General features: G+C 36.4%; 1 protein-coding gene across 6 annotated transcripts in view; it reads right to left on the bottom strand.

Annotated features, from left to right (window-relative positions):
- Window positions 1-23,111, bottom strand: part of ULK4 (unc-51 like kinase 4) — a 224,203-nt gene that overhangs the window by 26,510 nt on the left and 174,582 nt on the right. The window contains exon 36 of one of the 6 annotated variants that reach the window (XM_032687669.1): window positions 15,778-15,893. The exons of the other annotated variants lie outside the window; for them this stretch is intronic. Coding sequence (XP_032543560.1) covers window positions 15,876-15,893 — 18 coding nt within the window. The 3' untranslated portion in view covers window positions 15,778-15,875. Of the gene's footprint in view, window positions 1-15,777; window positions 15,894-23,111 lie in introns of those variants that run through there. 6 annotated transcript variants of the gene reach the window in all.

A 23,111-nucleotide genomic window follows, 5' to 3' on the forward strand; every position in this document is an offset into this window, starting at 1 on the left:
AAAATGAGTTCCAATTAACACAGGCTGTGATTTATTTTCCAATTCTAAAGCTGCAGAGGTAGATGCTAACTATCTGCTTGCAATAATTTTACCATGACTGAAGATAAATAATTAAGATAACTTTCCACCTCCTGTCACTGGAATACACAGTTTTTGTCACTTTCCCACAATGGATTGCTTCTAACACTGCTATTAAATTGCCTAGGGTAAATTCTTTACATATTCATTGGAAGTTAAGTTTTTGTTTTCTGCCCTGTCAAGGACTCTTAACTAAGGATGACAGATCACAAAAGAGAACATTCTGAAAGATAAAATTTTCTTTACCCGTGGTTTCCAGGAAGACTTCTAAGACAACAAACATGTTCACATAGTAAAACCTTCTGGTATAACTAGTAAAGGTGATATTTTCTAAAGCCTCTTATTCACAGTAAGAAAACAGCTTACCTATTCTCATACTTATGGTAACTGAAAAAGAAAAATAAAGAAGTTTTATTTTGCAACTTAAGCAGAAACTGGACAGATGTGATGCTTAGGGTCACGGTTTAGTGGTGGACTCAGTAGTCTTAGGTTAACAATCAGATTTGATTATCTTAATGGTCTTTTCCAACCTTATTGATTCACAGATATAATAGTCACTAATATTATTTATTTGTACTCTTAGCAGTGGTCAAAGGTCTAGTTTACAAGAACTGGGCAAGGTAAAATATAGATGTGGTAAGTTCTGTAGAACTTAGATCAGGCACAAGGTATGGAGGGAAAAAACCAAACCAAATCAACTAGTTATGGAGAGGAGAAGCAAAATGCTGGGTTAACTGTAACAAAATAGCATTGTAATTAGGCTAAGAACATATTCAAATTGTCAATTGCACAAATAAACTAAGGGCAATTAAACACAGTGCTTTGCATGATGGTGAAACTTCTTTTGTTTTTGTGTACAGGTATATCGCTACCACATAAGATAAAACAATACATGATTGTACCTTGGTACTTTTACTGGAAAAGTGTTCCTGACTGTCCTTTACATCAGCAGAATGATTCTTAGTTTTCTCTAGTCAAAGGAGGGACAAAGTCTATATAATAGTATGTCTTAAAGTTTCTCATTTCATTGGTAACTTGTTTTAATGAATAAGGAAGTAAAGTTTTGGAAGAACAGGTGATTTGGGTGGAATGGAAGGTTATTGTGTAGGTTATTTAATCTCTAAGACGATATTAATAGCAGAGTGAATATGAACAGGTATCCTTGATACATTGCCACCTGTTATTCACCCAGTTCTCAACCATTTTTAGCATCAGGTCAAAAGTGAACATCTAAAATGTTCTCCAAGCCAAACCTGTCCCCCCCCCCCCAGTTTCAGAGTTGAAGGAAAGCAGGTGTTTGCATGATAAGATCATCAACATTAGCTTTAAATATTAAAATCTTTAAATTGCGAAAGGACTGAAAATCCAACAAAAATAGTATTTTTTAAAATAGCCAATAACAGGTTCCTTCTCTGAGCGAGAATGAAGCATTGCAGAGCTGGAAATTGGATGCTTGGTATAGGCGTACTAAAAAATACAGTGGAGAAATATCTGAGATAGGAGTGCAGACTCTCAAGAAGCAAAGAGCACTAACCACAGCAGAATCATATCACTCTCTGGGCAGCTGTATCACACTCTCTTCAATGAACTGAAAATGACCCACCATTAAGACCTGATCTAGCTCCTACCAAAATTACCTGCCCATAAAAAAGATAAAAGTAACTACTAATTCAATTTAAAATTAACTGCTCATTCTGAAATTTCAGGGGTCCAAATATGAAGGCAAAAATATTTCTTTTCTGAGATACATGGAAAAACTCAGAAAATGGATTTCAGATAAAATATACAGAAAACAAGGGGCATTCTCATGAACCTTTCCCCCCTATGTATGAGTAGCAATTTCAGAGTTGGGACTCAGATCACAACAACTTCAGCAAGAGCAACTGCAATGTCCTAGGGACTAATGGTTCAGTAAATACAGATCGACTGTTTCCACAGCCAAATCACCACAACTCCCAGCTGCTACACAAAATCACTACAACCCCCTTTAGCTACACAAAAAGAGGAGTTTCAATGGTAGAAGTAACCCTGCAGTTTTGGTTACTTCTTTGAGATGTGTTTGCTCACTTCCAGTTACACAGTGGGTTGATTCTTCATAATTTAGATTTTAATTTACTTTAAAACTTTTCCCCCAATATATTTAATAAGCACAATAACACAAAAAAATGTGTATTAGTCAGCTAATACACCCACACCCTGGGTGTGTTATAGCCCTCAGCAACACTGCTGCCCCAGTACATCCAAGATGTATGCACGGTGGCTGACAAAAACACACCTTGTTGTGTGTTATTGCTTACATAAGACAGGACTTAGCATATGTAACTGTATATTAATGACACGCCTTGATACATTGTTAAACTGGAAACTATGGCTGTACTCGAGCAGAAGCTTAGGTGTGTGCTGAATTACACAGAGCAAAATTAATTACGAAATCCTGTGTTCTTGCTGGCAGTAGCTGTAGTGATATGCTGGGAACAAGAGACTGCACTCCTCACTGACCTACATGGAGCAAGAACCAGGCCAGCCTCCCAAGCACTGAATGCCTCTTGGACAGAACCTCTACCCCAAAATGTGTTAGGATGATAGGATTTATTTAGAATAAAAAAAATCCACCACCACCACGCCCCACACACTGTGTGTTCTCCATCGCTGTAAAACAGCCTGAGCCAGAACTGCAGCCAAGGAGCCTTTCCCTCCTCCGCCTCCAAGCCAACCTCCCCAGTGCCAGTGCTGGCATTTGTGCAATCAGATGGCAAGAAATCAGGGATGAGATCTGGCCAACCCCTCCCAGGCTTCTTCTCCCTAGGTTAGTTTTACAGTTTACCACTCACGCTCACACTGGCACCAGAGAGGCGGCAGAAACACATGGCTGGGACCTCCCTTTTTGACGCCAGCCCACACACAGGCTGGCCTAAAGCAATCGTCAAACTGTGTGATTAACAATGTTGGCAAGAACCTTCCCAAAGACACAGTTATCCCTACAAAAAATTCCTTTGCCCCTGTGACTATTCCCACTTGAATATGGAGTTAAGGCCACGCTCCGCTGGGGAGTTGAGGGGGAGGTTCCCCCAGTGAGCTCTGCTGGCAAACCTCCTTTTGGTCTGTGGTGCAGCAGTGCTGCCTCCAACAAAGCCACGCCAAGTGATACCAGCAGCGATTCAGCCACTGACTTTTATTCATTGTCCTATTTTCAACATCTTATACTTTTACGGACACTAACCAAGCTCTCTCTTTCTTTATGTTTTTTCCCCCTTTCACACTTCAAGTTTATTCGCCAGGAAAGTTTTGTCACCAGCTGCCACAGTTCCATCAAACTCTCCTACCAGGCTCATTTGAAAGAAGTAGTAAGGTGTTAATTAGGGTGTTAATGGCTACAGAAACACCTTTTTTAGTTTTTTTATTCTTTTTTTTTTATTTCAAGGAAGAAACTGCTGGAATCTCAGCATTCCTTGCAGAAGTGTTAGACTGCATAAAAAATTGGAGAAACAAAAATGCCTTTATTCAGCACACAGTGTAGATAGTCTCTGGCTCCCAACTGCTCCAAACCCCAATTCTGTTTATTGTCTTTCACCTTTGATTTGGAAGCATCTAATTGCGGGGGAAGAAAAAAATGGTATATATTTTCCTAGTATCTTTGAGTGACAGAATATTTTTTTAATCTTTAAAATGAATTCCATACCAGAGTGCATCTTCACAACGAGAAAATGGTTGTGCTAATGTGTGAAGTAACATGTGGTTTCACAAGCCAGCAGAGCCAACCTCACATTACTCTGCTGCTAAAAGAGGCTTCCCTCCCTCTCTTCTTCCCTACTGAGTCTACCCAGTGCCAGTCCACAGCCACGCTGGCTCTGGCACTTGTCTGATACCTCTGAGTTCAGTTAACACTAAACTGACATAAAGCTGTTCACATTTTTGCTGGGTTCATTTTCTGCCAGTTGAGTGAGCTGAACCAGCTGAAAGAGGGGGCAGCACTAAGCACAGGGAAAGCAGTGGGAAACATGTACCTGGGGGATTCTTCCTTCTGACAGCAGCAAGTTGCTAGATGGCTCGGGCATCTTATGAAACCTCACCCTAAGGGCACAGCTTTACTAAATTGCTCGATACAAATTATGACTTCGCCATTACAAAAAGAAATGGGTTCCAGTAGTCATCCAAACTAAATCCATTAAACTAATTCAGCTTGCTAAAGTGGCAGAAAACTACCTGGGGTGGCAGCTGCTCTTGGCCAGGTCAGCAAGTGGAACTGGCACAGCTTCAGGTCCATGAGCACAGAAGCTGATGCGAGGCAAAGACAGAACTGTGTGGTAGGGGTGGAAAGGAGGAGAAGAGCCAGGGAGAAGAGTGAGCCCAGTACCTTTCAGCTGCTATGATAGCTGAAATCTTGTGAAATCACACCCTGGTTTATGAAAACTCCTAACATAAAAAACCCCTTTATTTCTCCACTCCTATTAACAGACAACTGTGAAGCTACTGTTCCCTCAAAGTCTTCATATAAATTAATTGACTTGTGTAGAAACTAAAAACTGTGTTTCTTTTTTAATCAGAATTTTAATTTCATGTAATATTCAATCTAACAGTCACTGCAAAAATAGATGCAGTGATTTGAGATACTGCTGTACACCAGACTGTGTGTTACCATTCTCCCAGCTTGATGATTTAGTCGTGACTGTTCTTCATTCACTGCAGTACAAAATTGGCACGGCAAATTCAAATTACCCTCAGCAGCAATTTATATTAAGCAGAGGAGGAAATTCGGCTGTAATCCAAAAATAATTTTTTGAGATGTCAGTTGGATGGGAAACCTTTACTTCCAACCCTGCAGTTGGAACTGGGTGGATAGGTACCCTCAAAGTCATGGCAGCACACCAATACTCTGCCAGGTATACAGTACAGTTTGTCTTTTTAAACCAGCATCTTTCTAAATGCTAGTTTGTTTTTAACTTTCAGTAGCTGCTGTTTTTAAAATATTTGTCTCTCTTCGGTGGGAGTTCTGGGATTTGTTTGTTTGTTTGTTTTTCAATGGAGCAGGTTATTTGGATCCTTATGCTTTATATTACAGCAAGATCGAGATAAGAGTGCATTTGTCAGGTGGCTTATGTCACTCAGAGATTTGAAGCAGCTGCTACCTTTGCCAGAAACACCCCAGTTTTCCTCTCATCATATGCTACATCAGTACTGGGGAGGTTTGCACCACAACTGTGCCAACCCAGTTACAGTGGCACATTTTTAAGTGTGTCATGGCAAGACCTCAAGTCAGAATAGGCTATAAAGATCACTACTCTGAGTTATGCTTGTGGGACAGAGGGATATTTTTCCATTACTTCTCTTCAAACCAACTCATATCTTTGGCTTTTGATTACTTATATCTATTTTCTGATCTGTTCTGGTAAATGCCTATTAGAAAAGACATCATACAGAAACTTCAGATCCAATTTGTAGAAATATCTGCAGTGATAAATAAACAATGGAGTTAATGAAACCTGATCCATTACAAATACAAATTACAATCCATTACAATTACAAATACAAACTGTGACCTGTTTCTGGCTCTGGCAGATGACTTATCCTAAGAAAAGCTGTTGAAATTCTGAGCATTCACATCTGGACTCCACTCCAAACTTAACTTAAACTTCAGCTTTAATAAATCTGGATCATTACCTCATCCTTACTTTTAACTACTAACAGCAAGTAACTTTCTGGATTGCTACACCTGACAATTGTTAAATATTTCAGCTGTTTTCTAAGTGAAATGAAACCTACATGTGTTTCTTTAGTCCCCAACTCCTTTCAGAGAAATTAATGTATTTCCCTGCACTGATCCTACTTTATCTAAATAACCTGATAGCTCACCCTTTTTCATCTTCTCAGGATACAAAATAAATCAGTATAATCTCTTAGTCTACTCTTTCCTAAGCAATACAATTCTCACAGATCTAATAATTTTGAGTAACTAAAATCCTTGAGTCTTTGAATCATTCTGGTTTTGTAATACTTCTCTGTACCTCCCCTAATTCACATTCTGACACCTGTATTGGTGCAGAAAAGCCTGCGGTACTGTATTTTGACTATATTGTTCACAGAAATGCAAGTATTTCACTTCTGGAGTTAAAGTATTGTTATCTTTCTTAAAAAATATCATTCATTGAAGCACCAAGTTAAGAAAAACTGAAGGGAAAGGAATGAAAATAAATTATATCTCCAAAGAAGGTAATTACATAGCTAAGCATTATCTTTGGAGACAAAGAAAGTCTAAAGTACCAGTAGGGCTTGTCAGAGCTACTTCAATGTGCCTGACTTTTTCACAAACACCAACCTACAATTTCCTGACATCTTAAATTACATGTTTCTGAGAAGAGTACAGTTTGGCTACAGTGTGTCATACATACAAAGTCCTGCTGACTGAACAGAAGGACATGCTTGAAGCTGTTACGACAGGCTGGAAAAAACCCTTATGAAGTCCTCTAAAAAAAATCCCAAAGTTAACATACTGGTCCAGGAAAAGTATTTGGCACAATCTCAGTTTAGACTCAAACTTAGTTTTCAGTCTCCATTATTACCTCCACCAGAAAGGCCTAAAAAATTGATTAAAAAAAAAAAAAAGGCAAGAACAGGGGAAAATTGTCTGGATTCCAGAGGCCTGCAAAAGATCTGACTGCAATCCAAGAGGATGGAAAATAACTAAACCAAATATTTTGACCAGAATTAAGTATTAATGCTTCAGCAGCTTCCAGAAAGAACTTTGATTAAATGGAGTTCAAAACCAAATATTAGAGAAGGAAAATAGTTTTCAAGTTATTATGCAAACCAGACATTTTCTATGCAAATTCAGGCACTGAACTTCTATAATCTGAATTTTAAAACATAGGTTGATGACTTGATTGTAAATAGTGTTTGTTTTCTCTTTCTGAATGTCATGTTAAATTACTATGTGCATATGCAGGGTGTGTGGGTGGAAGGGACTGACACAAGGAGGAATTAATTCTTGTAAAAAAAAGTTCTTGTTTTTCTAAGGGTATGGTTAAGAAGAAGAATATATCACTTTCAATAAAAATGGTACTAACCATTGTTTGTAAACACACTACTGTGCAAATGAAGAAACATTGCTCATTAAGTACTGACAATATTTGATTCAGCCCATGCATTTACCAGTCATCTGGTCTCGCTGGCCTAAGTCCCAACCTTCTCACCTCTCTAAGTGGTTATATTATTCCCATGGGGATAGCAGGGTGCCTCACAAGTCAATATGGACAATCTTCATATTGGTCTTCTGAACACATCTCCACTATTAATTCCTACAAGTAATCCATTATTAAAGTGCAATTTAGATATATTGATCAAAATGCTTGGCTTCTGTAATTCCCATTTTGCTTTATCAACCACAGGAGTGCAACAGCTGTTAAAAGCCTTTTATACTTAAAACACTATTGTAGACCTATTTTCAGTTTACAAATCTGTGATACAGAACATGACAAAGTAGATGGAAAGTCACAACACACTTCTAAACACAACAAACTCCACTGGTACCTCTCTTTATATTTGCAGCCAGAGCTTTCTGTCATAATTATAAAGTAGCAGTTGGTCTGCATATCTGAAAATAAGGAACTCCAAGCTGTGGGCCTCATCAGGCAAGGTAGTAAAGAAGACCAGTAAAGGCTACCAACTTCAGTAGGATGTAGAAATTCCCCACTGCTGGCATTTTTTGACTAATACAGCAGAACTTTTTAGCTTGTACAAACTGAGGCAGCTCTGCTGTGTTACTAACTGTTTGCTAATTCATACAAGTTCAGCCTTTTTTAGTCTAGTGACCACGGGAAGTACTTAAATTCATAAAAAAGCCTATTTCATGCTGCTTCTGTGTCTTGGAAGATCATTATGTGATTAACTGTGCAAAAACGCAACAGAGCTGTGCTACCAAGAAAACCCCAAAAAGATGAACAAGTTTCTCATATTTATGCAACAACTTCTCAAAATGCAAATTATTCTCTAGTTTGCATCTCAATTCTCAGACTAAGGTGAAGGTATCTCAGCATGAAATCTGTTTGTAAGAGACAACAATATTATTGTTTTATAGTGCATATAATTTGATTAATGCCTTTTCTGAAATAGTTTTTAACTCCTCATCCCATCAGAATATGCACTAAAATCTCTCCCCTGAAACAGTCATACCATTTTGCAAAAAGATGCCAAAATTGTATAAACATAAGAGAGTATGGAGGACTGTGTTAATATTTGCTGACCTTTTCAGGTTTATTGAAATCACATTATTTCAATTTCCTTGAGATAATGGTAGTTGGATCAGTGTGTTATTTGATCAATGGTTATTTGTAATTTCCTGTTGAAAATACACAAAAATTTAGTTCTGCTAAGTTTCATCTTTCATGACAAGTACTTCAATAAATGAATCAAGAACACTTGCTATCCAACAGCATCTATAAAGACTAGTACTCTACACACAGAAGCTTAACACCAGTTTTGTATGTTCCCCCCCCCTTAATCTAAATTGCTCTACATTTATTTTTAATGTAGTATTATTTTATGTGGTCACATTGTAGGATTATGAATCAGGAATTTTATTTCCAATTCTATCACTAGCTATCTTGGCTAAAACAACAAAAAATGACAGGCATTACCAAGTATTCTGACATTACCAAAATAATTGACAGAAGCCTCAGTATGTAATCTTAGTTTAAATAATTTTGTTCCTTCAAAATGGTACTTTCTTTTTAAAAACAACAGGCTCTAATTGTAAGAATAAAGAAAAAAATTCTTGGAAGTGAGATAAACAGAAGCTAAATTAGGTTCACTTTTCTGAGCAGAAAATGGAGCAGGTAAGTTTTCAAGACCAAAAATAACCTTTCAGATTAGCATGTTTTCAATAAATAAGACTGACTGCTTCTAACAAAGAAGAATAAAACTTAGATGGGTCAGAAGTCAATGACAGTTTGGGACTTATCCAATCTAATGTCTTACAAATAAAAATGTGAATCCTTGAATTAGACTCTACTTGTCACCCAAAAGCAATGCAGGGTGAATCAGCAGGCACTCATTGTTTTCTGTCCTCTCCATGCACTAATCAAGCTACCTCATTCTGCACCAGTAACAACCCTTCACTACGGCATTAGAATTGGAATATTTTCTTGATTCGGAATTGTATTAATAGTCTCTGTCTCTTTCAAAAATAGGAAGCCTAAGGGAAGACTGCACAGCTGAAGACATGCTTTCTCGTGTGTATGTGTTGAACAAGCAATAGGATGCTGACAGACAAATTCGATCCCCTTGTTCCCAAGGATGTGCTGTTTTCACAGTCTGTGTTTGCAGGCAGAGACTAAAACTGGCACATATATTCCCGTAACAGTTGCCTTGACCAAGTTTAGAAAAGTTTCTTTGCTACTTCTTTCCTCAAAGCTGACACAAGGTGGTATTTTGCTGCAAAGTGCAGTTTCTGCTCAGAGTGCATGCAGTAGTACTCTGGACATTTAATTTAATTCCTTATTTAATTTAATGCAGAAAACACCCAAGCTGCAGCAGTTTGAAAAAAAGATCTGCACCATCTGCAGGTCAGCTGTGACCCACAGACAGCTTGAATGCATCACTACTCCAAGAAATACTTCATGCAGAAGCTGATGGTCTTAGAGGAGTGCTGAGCCTCATTCCTTGCACAATGAACTGTGGATCGCCCTCTGTTGTTAGGATTAGTCAGCACTTCCAGTAGGAGCTGGAAGAGGTTTAAGGCTGCGATAAATACTTTGGTATTTTATGTTTGAAGGCAAGAAGAAACCTTCTCTACTGATGTACAAAAGGGTGAAATAGCTAAATGAACAAGTCTACCTATGGCTCTGAATGGGGCAGACAGGTGGTTTCAAATTATTACCTCATTAAATACAAATACAGAAATGTTTCTGTCATAACCAGATAAATGGCTTCCTTGGGAGAAATAATTTGTTTTTCCATGGGAAAATTTCATCCTGCTAGAAACCCAATGACCCCTCCAGTTTCTAGTTGGAATAACACCAACACATACACAATAACATATTTTGCTTAGTATCCACTAGTTAAAACGCAAACCAGTTCATATAGAAACAAGTGGCCTTTTTCTGACTAACAACAGAAATAGGAAAGAGTTTGAAAGTTATTGAAGATCCGTCTATTAACACAGATCAATTGGTAAAGTGTATTCTCCTCGATATAAGAACAACAATAATACTGATGGAACAAAACTGACCTTTGAAGATCTCCAGCAGTCTTCTACACTTCAATCTTGTTTATGAGGCATCTTAGCATATCACTTATGAACAATCATTTTTGTTTAAAATTTAATTTCATAAAGGACAAATGCTTAAAATGAATATAAAAATGAAATAAAATTTTCATGTAAGATTAAAAGTTTCTCTTCTCTGTAAAAACTCTTCCTCTCCAATTATATTCCATTTGGTTTGATCCCTTTCCCTCCCCAGATTTTTCTTTGATCAATAAACCAATGCTAGTTAAACACACATAAAAATCAGAGTCATTAAGTTAGAAAGGTAGACTTGCCAAATTCAAATATGTACACTAAATATTTTCTTCCCATAAAGTTGTGTTCAGCTTTACAGTTAAGTCAAGGCTGAAAGCTTCATAGGTAAGGTACCCCCATCAGGTATGTAAAGGGAATGGCTTTTGTCTTAAATATTTTTGAACTATGGATTACAACACTAAAACTACTATTCTGCCATTCAAAATTTAAAAAGAAGTGAAGTGCTAAAAATATAAACTGTCACAATCCCATTAATTTCCTTTCTTGAAATTTTTCATAGTTGCATGAAAACAGTTTGCCTAACAAACATCAACCTCAGTAAAGAGAAACACTATTTGTTTTATAAATGGCCACTGCAAAAGATTTATTTGACTTGCATTACATCCTATCAATATTCATTGCTGTTTCCACAAGAGCTGTGAGAAAATTAACATTGGCTTTGAGTTTCATTACCAGTTCACAGGTTGAAAACAAAGTCTACTTATCTGTATCTTCAATAAGCCAAAACATTTTAGGGTAGTATTTGACTTTTGCTTTGATATGATTGTTCATCCAGACTAAAAAGTAAGAAATCAAGAGGATTAAAACTAGGAAATTCCCTCTTTAGTGACACTGCAAATATGCACATAAATGAAGGATGTGTTTCTTGAGAGATGTGCATGACACTTCTCATAACACGTACCATGCTGCTCTCTCATCTGTAATTCTAAGACACCTAAGTAGAAGCATGCCAATCAACACCAGCTACATTTGAGAGCAGAGGTACATTTAGAGGAGTTAAAAAAAAAAAGTCACTGTGATAAAATAAAAATATAAAAGAAAAAATATTAATTCAACTGAGAAGTAAAGGATAGTAGATCACATTTATTCACCACTATTTAAAATTCAGGGTTCCAAGAACTATGTCTAATTCTTCCTGGGTTCAATGACACTATTGAATCAGTTTTCTTTTTCGAAAATTGCAGGATGCGACTGAACTTTTTAAGTAGCATACCTGTCTCATTTCTGTATGTGGAAGGGATAGCACAAATCCCCGCCAAGAAATTCTGCTATTTGAAGTTAAGCTCAGATGCTCTTTTATAGGGATATTTCTACCTGTTTTTTATCTTGACTCTCCTCTTCCTTCCTTCTTTGCTTTAGATCACAGTCAGTTTTAACCCCATGATTAAATTGTCATGAGTGAGTGATTTCTACAATGTTAAAACTATGGGTTTTTTAAGCCTCAGTTTTCAAATGTGAGAACAAAACATTTGTGGTTTTTTTACTCTGTGACTTCACAGGAGTGTATAATGATCATTATGAGCTGTTCCATATTTTAAAATTAATAATCAGATTTGAACTCAAGCTGCACTGGTAAAAACACCATCAGGGGCAAACCACTAACAGTGTCACTCAGAAGTTTCTTCCCACATATTCAGCTCTTTGGTTTTGAGATTAGAGATGTATTAATAAAGTACTATAAGGAGATGATTACGTATTATGTAGTATAATTCTAGAAAATTATTGACACCTGTAGTTACTTAACTAGAAATGCCATAATTTTTGCATTAGAATGTCAGTGTATACTGACAGAAATTATTTTATGTACATTAAATAATAATTTATGATAACTTAATGCCAATGATATCACATTTAGACAAAAAGAAATAGCAGAAATGTGACATTAAATCAGAATTGATTACTCTAGACCACAGTTATAAATGTCACTTGGCATTTAAACTGAATTTAACTGTTCGTACAGAGCAGTGAGACTTTACGGTACTTTGAAAACTTTTCTGCAAAGGAAATCACAACAGAAGAAACAAAGAGCAAAGAGATACCCATTCCTCAGCAACTGCCAGACAAAAAAGTTACTAGTAACTGAAACAGTGCATACAGAAGGCAGCAGGAAGCGTTCAATTGCTGTATATGCTGGGTTGACTACTATCATAGTTGTATCTGAACACTTCCCAAACAAATAAGAGTTCACTGCTTTTCCATCTGAAGCAAAAGTAACAAATGAGGTGGTGGGGGTGTAAAGAATTTTTTTACAGACATTAGCAAGCTGAAGAAAGAAAATTTTGCTTCCCATTAGGAAAGTCAGAAGAAAACACTTAAGCACAGTTCTTTCTGTTCACATTAACAAACCTGAAGCATATGCTTAAAGTCTTAATTTTGATAGTGACCAAAATGCATGTTCATTCATTCATCCTGCTTCTGCTCCAGAAAACCAGACTAAAATTCTGGTCAAAGTCACGGACTACGACTCTGTGTCTGTGCCCAGTTCTAAGCATGAGAAATAGAACCTTCTAGACAGAAGTAATGATGACAGCTATAAGAGACACACAGCCAGCATGAAAGCTGAGCAAGTTGATACCTATCTTCTCAGAAAGTGCATACAATAGCTAGACTTGCACACAGTGACAGCAAAAACATATTTGAAATTAATAGGACTAGTATTTTCTCTGACTGGAGAACAATGCGAACCATCCTGGCATGAGTTAATAATGCTGGTATGTCTGCCCCTAGATACACTGAAGACAGGATGGCCCTATTCTGCTCCTGAAAGCACAAAACCTTTCGGTTCAGAAAGGTTAACAGAACTTTCTTTTACATTTTCTTATTGGGACTTGCTAACAGCTCCTCTGTGCTTGATCACATCTCCAGGCCAAACAGAAATAAGGGCCCTGTATCTCGCTTTGCTTTCCTTCAGGATATTGTGTGTCAGTAGGGCATGAATGACAGAGGAAACTTTTGCTTTCTGTTTTGTAGGCTCTAAAAAACCACCCATTAAGTTACAGGAGCTGGAAAAGTGTATTTCACTGTGACCTCCCCCCATAGTTTATCTACACCAAGGAACATAAAACTGAAACTCTCAATAATGGGACTACAAGTTCCCAGAGATCCTTAAATACAGAAACTAAGACCAACTATTATACTGCAGACATCAGTTCGTATAATGACAGAATTAGGAAAAAAATGCATGTGCTTTTTTTTTCCAACAGGTCTCAAGTTGTTTATTTGTTGATGCACTGAAGTTGTCCAAATAAAACAACAAAATTATCTACATAAATCACCTTAGGTGCTATGCATAAGCAACACTTAGTGTAAGGAATAAATTTAAAAAAAATCAAACAAACTCAAAACAATAAAAAGATGAGACAAGAAGGTTGGAGTTTTTTTTCTGTTGGTATATAATCTTACTTCCAGATCTAGTTCTTTAACAAAGATTATATCAGATATCTTTTTTCTTTGTATATTGTGTAATCAAACTGGTGCAGACATCTCCAATAATGAAGACATTGCTACTATTATTATAAAGTTATATAAAAGTAGGTGAGCAGCTGTAGCCTAATAAACACACAGCTGAACAAAGGAAACTGCTGACAAGCTGTAATCTTGTTTTAATGTAAATTCTCATGTGTTCACATCATATTTAATTGTACACAACAATAAATAAGCTTCTGTCACTAGCAGTTTCTCATAAATGGGCTAATGCTAATTATCCCTCTATTTTCAACCACATGGTTTTAGTGAAAAGATTAATGTCAGGAAAATAACACAAAAATAATGAGCTTTGCAAGCCATTTGAGTGGCAGAAAATATTATACTTTTCTTGATTTGATTTTTCTAGTTTTATATGAAAGCTGTGACAACTCTCTCAAAAGCACCTCAGTATTTCAAACATTATATCTAGGATATATTAATTATGGAAGAAATATATAACACATTTCCCTTCATTTTTCTTCTCAAGATTTATTGTAGTGGTGAGCTGAAAGCCAAAATGTGCAACTCGTGCACCATCAATGAATTTAAGGGATGGTCTTAGATCTGGAAATATTAAGTATGGACAAGTTTCCCTTGTCTTCTGGTCTTTGTCCTGCAGTTGGCATTAGGAAATGTTTGCATGGTCTGAAATAATTTGTACTAGTCTGACAAAATTATTTTAGCTCTGACTAATGGTAAGATACAGCATCTAAAAGAATGATTGTCCAGGGAACAATTAAGAAGAAAGAGCCCTTTGAGCCACTCAGGTGCTATAAACTTGCTTCTTTTTGTCCAATTAGTCCTTCTAGTTACATGTCCTAAGTGTCCAGACAAAACCAAGACTGTACTGAGTACCACACAAACATACAGCTTGAGACACAGAGGTGATGCTTGCATTGAGTGGTGTTCCTACACCAGACACACGTACTTTCTGTACTTCAGGTGTGGCATCAGCTCCGGCTGGAGCACAGCCCTTTCTGCATGAAGGAACTTGCATGCTGGAGCACACTGTGTGGGTGAGCATGTCTGCACCAGCTGCCTCACAGAGCAATGGGGTTGATGGAAGACTGGGGGTGCAGAGGCTACTGCACATATAGCTGCTTTATTAGTGTGGTACCAACTGTTGTCCACCTGTTTCATGTATGTTGGTCGGTTTTCTGCTTAAAACAAACAGTCTTTCTCCTTTTTTAAAAACAAATTGATGGGCTATAGCATTTGTGTCTAACGTGATGTTAGCATGATACTGCTAAATATTGTATTATCGAGTCTTTTGGATTAGGGTTCAAGTAAGTTCACTACTCTCCCTACTAATGGGACTGTGGCTAGAAAACATCCCTAGAACATCTTATCCAATGATGACACTATAATTCATGGTAGCTTTGATGCCCCTTCTCATTCCCTACAGTCTTTCTGAATACACACAATTTTGCTGAAGCACATTCCCACTATGGATGTTATAACACAAAAGTCCAGCTCTGATCCATTTTCTTTGCAGAAGAATGGGAGATATATCCCTGTCCATCAGCAGGAGGAACAGAAAGGTACATGAGAAATGCCACAACCTCAAACCTCTTTTCTTCCTCTTTTCTACAACAGAAAGGCCGCAAGCTGAACTCTGGTAGGTTGGGTGGGTAGCTGGATCAAAGCAGCACTACAGAGGGGACAGGCTGTCTAGAGCAGGACACAAGATTCATATCACACTAAAATCATTATGTTCAGTAGTCTCAAAATCTGATGTTTCATTTTTTTGGGGAATTACATTCAGAACTGCAGTGCTGCCAAGATATATAGATAGTGTTCATCACTGCTTTATGTTTCTTACCTCTACTCATTTTGAGACATGGTTATTTTTCTTTCTCACATATATGTATTCAGCAGTAGTAAATGCTGCTCCTTTCATATTCCAATCCACATCCTGCCACTGTCCTCTGCACCTTGCCTTACTCCCAGATGTCTCAGGGTCACTAAATCATTGTCAGAGTGATTACATTTGCATTCTACACTCTACTGCAAGTTCAAATCGAAGTATCATCATTTTTTAAGTTCCTGAAGTACTCTACAAGGCAAAAGTTGAATAAAACCATCTTAGCAGATTGGTGGTTGGCTGTTATTATTTTCTAGTAGAGATAGACAAATCTGGTTTGCCACATTTCAAAGCCATTTGAACTTCATGGGTCAAAAGCTTTATTAGATTGTTACTAGGTTCATATCCCATTTAAAACACTGTGTTAAAAGGAGAGAGAGGAAAAAGAGATATAGGCTTTAAAAAACAAAAACCTACTTTTAGGAAGACTGTCAGGCTTCCCACAAAATTTAGTCTCAAATCACAGCATCGTACTTCACCTCATTTCATTTTCTTGAATGTACAACTGAGGGAACTTAAATGGAATTAAAATCATTAAACAAAATACTTAATATCCCACAGAATTTCTGCTTCTCCATCAGTTCTTTGGTCTCTTCTTTCAATCCTTTTATAAGAGAAATAAAGGACTAGGACTTAAAGTACCCAATAATTTGAGATGCAAAATCAGACAACCTTTTGTAGGCCTGATATTCAGAAATAAGTTATTAGTACTTCTAGGAAATTAAATTTCCTTAGGAATCTCTGTAACTAAACTTGGAAAACTAAGGTTTTTCAAAACCTTGCAATTTTTAAAACTTTTAGCCATTATGTAACTGGAAATACTAAAAACCAGGATAAATTATAATTTAAGGAGAAAATTTTAAAGTATTATAGAACAATTGTATAAGTCTAAGAGGTGTACACACACAAGCACATAACAGTGTGTTAATGCAATTATGTGCTGTTGAGATCATGCATAGCTATGCAAAACTCAAGTATGAGGCTGCAAGAAGGAGAAGATTTTGTTGAAACCTGCAGAGGCAAAATGTAAAATAAGAGTTGGTGTTCTAAGATTCTTGCTCTTCCCATCTCCAACATCCATTGCCACAAAGATTTCAGCTTCGTTTAAAAGCAAGAAAAATAAGTTTCAAGAAAAAACCAGGAGCATCTGATTCAGGAACTGAATGAAGAATCATATAAAACATATAAGTAGAGGTGGAAATAAAAGACATGTAAAGAAAAGGATCCTAACAAATATAATGGTGAAGGTGATACAGAGACTAAAAGAGATTATAAAGTCATTAATGATTAAATAACATCACTTTCAAAATGTAATATATATTTCATCTTGGAGCTAGAATTACATGAGTAAATTGCATGAGCATCTCTGTGATGTCATCAGAGCTCCTCAGTGGAGCAACAGTCCACTCGAGCAATCGTGAGGGTATATTATTTAAGTCTCAATGACAGCTGTAATTTGTTTTTCAGCAATAAGAATTTTCCTCACCAAACTAAAAGAAATACTGCTATATTAGTAGAGTCAAGGTCTCACATAACTGACTGATATATGTCACACAAACTACTCCCAGCCATCTTAGAGTTACAGACTTTGAAAATAAATATTGTGTGCCATTTCGTGAATATACTCCCATTCATATTGCAAATACATAAACTGTACTCATGGCTTAAAATTACAACAGGGTCCTGATCTTTATAAACCCCAATTTCCTTTATGCTTTATGTAAACCTGCTGTTTTATCATGTATGCTAAAAATTACCTTTTATAGTACTTATATACTGGTAGTACTTTGAAGAAAAGTAGCAGTATGAGGATGTGTTAATATACTCAGTTCCATGGGAATTCTTTGATTGCAAAAGATTAACGCAGCTTTGATTTTAACTCCAACCTGCCTTGTGTAGACCATCGCTCTAATGAAAATAAGCAACACACAGCTACACACTAAGGACCCTTTGTTAAAGTTTTAGGGTGACTAAATACTGCTTTACCATTAAGTTCTGCAGAGCTTTTCTGCTCCAGCACTCAGGACAAAAAGCAACATTGTGCCCAAGCTCCCTTGGGAAATTCTGCCCTTATATCTCCTCAAGCCCAATAAATGGAAAAACCTCTGCCCAGAGGACACATGGAGACGCCAGTCACCAGCCTGCCTGTGCCAGCACTTTGCTGGAAACACTGGTCTCTTGCGTGAAAAGCCACAAAGGGAGCATTCAGTCAGAAGGAGCAAAGGGTATTCTACCTCAATTCTTTCTTCTTTTTTTAAGTGATGAAATGGGACAATAGTAAATTGCAGTTACAAACAATGTAATTTGTTTTAATTATTAGTCTGGTGGACTCCACCGTTCAGTACACCTACTTCACATCACATATATACATATCACATCCTGTATACATGGCAGATTTTTATATCTACATTTTGGTTAGCAAGGGGGGGCAGATATTTAAATAATTATTTTTTTTTCTGATGCAATTCTAATGTGCAGTAAGTCAATTCATTATAATTTCCAAGGATTTACAGCATTAAGATCAGATTTTCATCCACAAGGTACAATATTATGCACTATGGAACATATAATTTTGACTTTTCAATGTATGCTGTGGTGATGCTCTACAGCATTCTCTTGCAATTAAGTACACCAGTCTAATTCCTTTAAAAAATAATTTTAAATCATTTGAGTTATTAGATAAAATTATATGCATCTGTTGATCCCTTTCTAACTAAAACTACATATTTCTGGAAGAAGTACTCCTTTATTGATATTAAAAGATTTAGATAATCCTCTGCTCTTGACAAGACTGAGGATTGTGTGTCAACTTCATTGCTCTTAAAATGCCCAGAGTGATCTAAAATAGCAAGGTGTATAAGCAGAGTAGAGCTGGTATGCAAATAGTGAAATATTCTTATGCTGCATCATATGAACTCATCAACTAGGCATTGCATGCCAGAGAAAGCATCTGCTATGTGAAATTTAGGACAGTAATTCACGGCCCATAGAACACGGCATCACCACAAATTACATCCGATATAAATCTATAATGACGTTCATATAAAAACATTACATTTTAATAGTTTAAAGAAGTGACAGCACTGGGCACTTTATAAATGTTTAACTAGTAGAGTTTTCATAATTTAGAATGTTGATGTTACATCACTCAAGATGCTGGGTTGAAATACTCTTTGAACTGGGGAATGGGGGTCAGTTTCTGGAGAAATTTACTGAAAGCCTAACCTCAATGTACAGAAATGCTATTTTTAGACATAAACTTGTTTACATGAATCACAGAGTCATCTGAAATTGTGCAGCACCCCATTCATAAAGCCCAGATATGGTTATCATTGCCAGGGATTAGCATGTGAGCATGGGTCCTCTGTTGGGGAACCTTAAATGTGTGTACTTGTTGTTAATAACCACATTAACCAACCATTAGATCCTTGGAGAAATCCAAGGAAAAATTTCAAGTATTTTGTTTTCTTTCATTGTGTGTATGTTTTGACTTATGCTTCTAGAGTAATTTTCATCTTTGATCTTTCTAACTATCTCTAACTCCTTAAACACTGACTTCCTTTTGCTCTGTATGGTCATATTGCTTGGTCTCAATTGCCACAACCAGTATACCTTTGTTGTACTTATGTCATATTTTTGCTCACCATTTCCATCTGACAGACAACCTGTATCTGAGATGCCCTGTCTATTTGTGTCCTTTCTTTGTCTAATTCACATGCCTCAGAGTCCCCTATCTTCACAGCCAGATAGCCAAGGACTGTCTTCCTCTGCAATATAGGCACTCCAGTTATATTCCCTGTTTATCTGTATCCACACACTGGCTATTAAAATCAAGCTCTGTTTGACCTGTAGATTTGCTCATGGCAAGATTGTTGAAAACACCAGCTTTTCAGCAGTGCTCCTGCATTGTAAGATGAAAGGAGTAAGGATCTAGATGCAGTGAAACACAGTTAATGTTTGTTGGATGCCTTGTTAAAGTGCAGAAGTCGAAACTTTTTTTAATATTTTTTAATGTTTCAATAGATAGAAACAGTGGCAAGGAAAATAAGGGAGCACTGAAGATTAACAAAGAGGATAATCAAGACCTTTTGATCTGACTGTCCACTACTAGGTAATTTAGAAGTTAAAGGAAGATTCCCTACTGGAAAGGAATGCTCCATTAGATTTTATCCTGGTTGGTACTTGGTACTTAAAATTTTACTTACGTGATGAAATGTAAAAGACTATTTCATCTCTAATAAACTTGTCAGCAAGGAGACTGAGTTTAAGAGAATAATGAAAAAGGGAGATGTTGTTGAAGGGTTTGCAATATAAGTTTGCAAAAAGTCACAGTAAACCTGTTTCTTACATGTAACTATCTTATCTTCAATATGGACAACAAAAATCTTTCAAAGCTCTGAGTTTCTGGTAACAGCTTCACATGAAGTCTATATGAAGACTAGGGATTTTAAAATACTCCTGTGACTGTAAGAATTTAAATTGGAATAAAATGAAGACACTTTTGTATTAGTAATCAGGAGCAACTAGTTAAACCTCCATACCTGCTTGCACAAAACCGATCATTGCCCAAGGATCTGTTTTATCCAGAACGGTCATTTTGAGTCAAATTATTTCCTATTACAGAGAGTCATTTCCAGGCCATTCCTTGATCCTATTTTGAATACAGGAAACAAGCTGGATTGTTCTCTGGAGCAAGAAATTACTTTTTACTATGCTTGGATTGAGCTTATCACAATGAGGTCCTGGCCTACAGGACTAATGAAATTCAGTTATAATAATAATGAAAGCAGCACCGACACCTCATATGCTCCCATTAAGGCTACAGAACACGGAAATATGTGCAACCTGGTATTAACATTCAAGCTGAGAGAAGATTTTTAATAATTCAATCCTATTTGATTGGTATTGATAGATTCCCTTAAACAAAACGTTATCTGAGGACCATGATTAGTGTTCTGATTTTACCACATGTTATAAGAAGCCTAGTGTTTTTAATAGGATAGGCTTTTGGACTCCAGTGATCAGCTGCAAAAAGTATGTCAGCTTAGATCCAATTGAAATAAAATGTTAATTCTCATAGTTGTTAAGAATTTCTTGGCACTTTGAGTTAGGAATATTCCAAGTCACCTACAAAAAAGAGAAAACACTGTATTTGCAGTTACAGGTACACAAGGATAAAAATTATACCACATAAATTATTATTATATTAATAGCCCTACCGTTCACCATCCCAGCCTTCTCAGCCACAGGACTGGTTTATTCTACAACTCATTTGAAGCAGCAAATATAGTCAGAGAAGTATAAAATTCACACAGCAGAAGAGGCTTCTGACTCAGGCAGAAATAAGTGATCCTATAAGCCTGGACAATCTTACAGAGATTTAAATATTTGCTCTTTCTATGAGAAGAAATAAGCAGAACATTCCTGTACCATCTAGTGCTTTGGGTAAAAAATTAGCAAAATTTTCTGCAATCTTTTATCAGTTACAGAACTTCTGGACAGGATCAAAAATGACAAGATGAAGAAAGATAAGAACTCCAGGGACTGCATTGGTGACTAAGACCTACCCATGGATACTCATTCTGTTTCATTTCATAAGACAGAAGGATATACACAGGAAAAAACTCCATCAGTATATAAGTTTTGAACACTGCACTTAAGAATTTTGCCCAACCAAAAGAAGGATGTTGTAGAAATCATAAAGGTAAATTAAAAGGAAGGCTAATCAGAAATGGAGGCCTATTAAAATTCTTTCAGTGCTCTAACCAAGTGTGTAAATCTAAATACCAAAATATTCTTCCCTCTCCTCCAACAGAAATCATAGAATGCAAATGCCAAAAATGAGAAAGTCAAGGACAGTGCTAACATGCTGTACTACTACTCAGCATCCTGAAAACACTCCACAAGTAACACAAAGTATAAATGTGTCTGAATTCAGCTTCACAAGGTACATAAGCCAGGCACATAGGCAAAACATGCACATGTCTCTAAGGTGAAACAGTATCTAACAATTTCAGATTAAAAATAAAAATTCTTATCAGACCTACAGTAAAAATTTGTGTCTGGGATTTCAATACATGGAATCTAACTAGCCAGAGTAAAATTAACCATGTATACTACTATAAAGAATGCCATGGGATCTCAAATTTTAATAATCTCCAGCATTCCTCTCACATCTGGATATCCTAACTGTTACCATACATACAAATAACATTTTCATGCAGTACTTTTAAGAAGTGGTTTTTGAAAAGCTATGTTATTCTTAATATCAAGTATATAATTCTAAATTAAATAACCTATATCTAGGACTTGGTATTGTTTGTTGAACGTGTGACAAGAATTGAAATATTATTAAGTTTTGATTACATAAAAATCACTCTTCTATTAATTAGACTTTTTGTTTCTCAGTGCTACTGAAAATGCTCTATTAATCTTAAAAAAAATCTTCCATCAGGTTTTAATGATGAAAGCAAAATATTTCATTTCCATGTGCACTTGGTAGAGCCAGTATGACATCATAAACTAAACATGAAGTTCAAAACACAGCTTCAAAAAAATTAATCCTAATTAGTCAGATAAATTAATCAATATTGGTTCAATTTCTGTTCAGTAATCAAAAAAGTGCTCCAAAGGGGCTCTGCCACGAGAAAACTATGCCCACCAAACAATGAATTTCTTTAAATTCCACTCTACTAGTTCGATTTAAATACTGTTTATTTGTTGTTTAAATTGTATTAGAGGCTATTCCCCCATGCTGCTTGCTTCCCCTGTGTCCGGGTATGGCAGGGCCTGGAAGTGCTGCCAAGTCACAGCAGGCATTGGAAGCCTCCCTATCTCTCATCTCTGGAGACTCTCTCCAATTTTATTAAAACTGTAAAAAACCACTGTCTGAGTGTGCAAACAGAGGGAGCTTCCCCACACAGCGGGAAGGGTGAAGATGCATTATCCTTACCATGTATTTGTTTCAAAGGATTTGGAGTAACTCGTCCTGTTATGATCTGTATCATGTATCTTAATGATGATTAGCTTTTTCCTCTTTGGGGGGATCTCAAGTTGTTTATATCTAATGAAATGGTCCGTCTTTATATATGTACACACACACACATACACACACACACACATATATATATATACACACATATATATACATACACATGTACATATATATATACGTAAAATAATGTCTTAGGGACTTTATTGTCATAGATTGAAGCCAACAAAAGATGGTCTATAAAGAAGGAATACAGGCTTGCTAACAACTTGAAAAATAAGAGATTAACACTAATGAAGGACAGAAATTGTTCCTATAAGAGTCACCTGAATTTTAAAAACATATATAATTTAACCCACAAGTGAATATTGTGCTCACAGTTTCACAAATAAATATTATAAAATTACGCCTTAGAGCAA

This window comes from Chiroxiphia lanceolata, chromosome 1, assembly GCF_009829145.1.
Source record: "Chiroxiphia lanceolata isolate bChiLan1 chromosome 1, bChiLan1.pri, whole genome shotgun sequence".
NCBI lineage: Eukaryota > Metazoa > Chordata > Aves > Passeriformes > Pipridae > Chiroxiphia > Chiroxiphia lanceolata.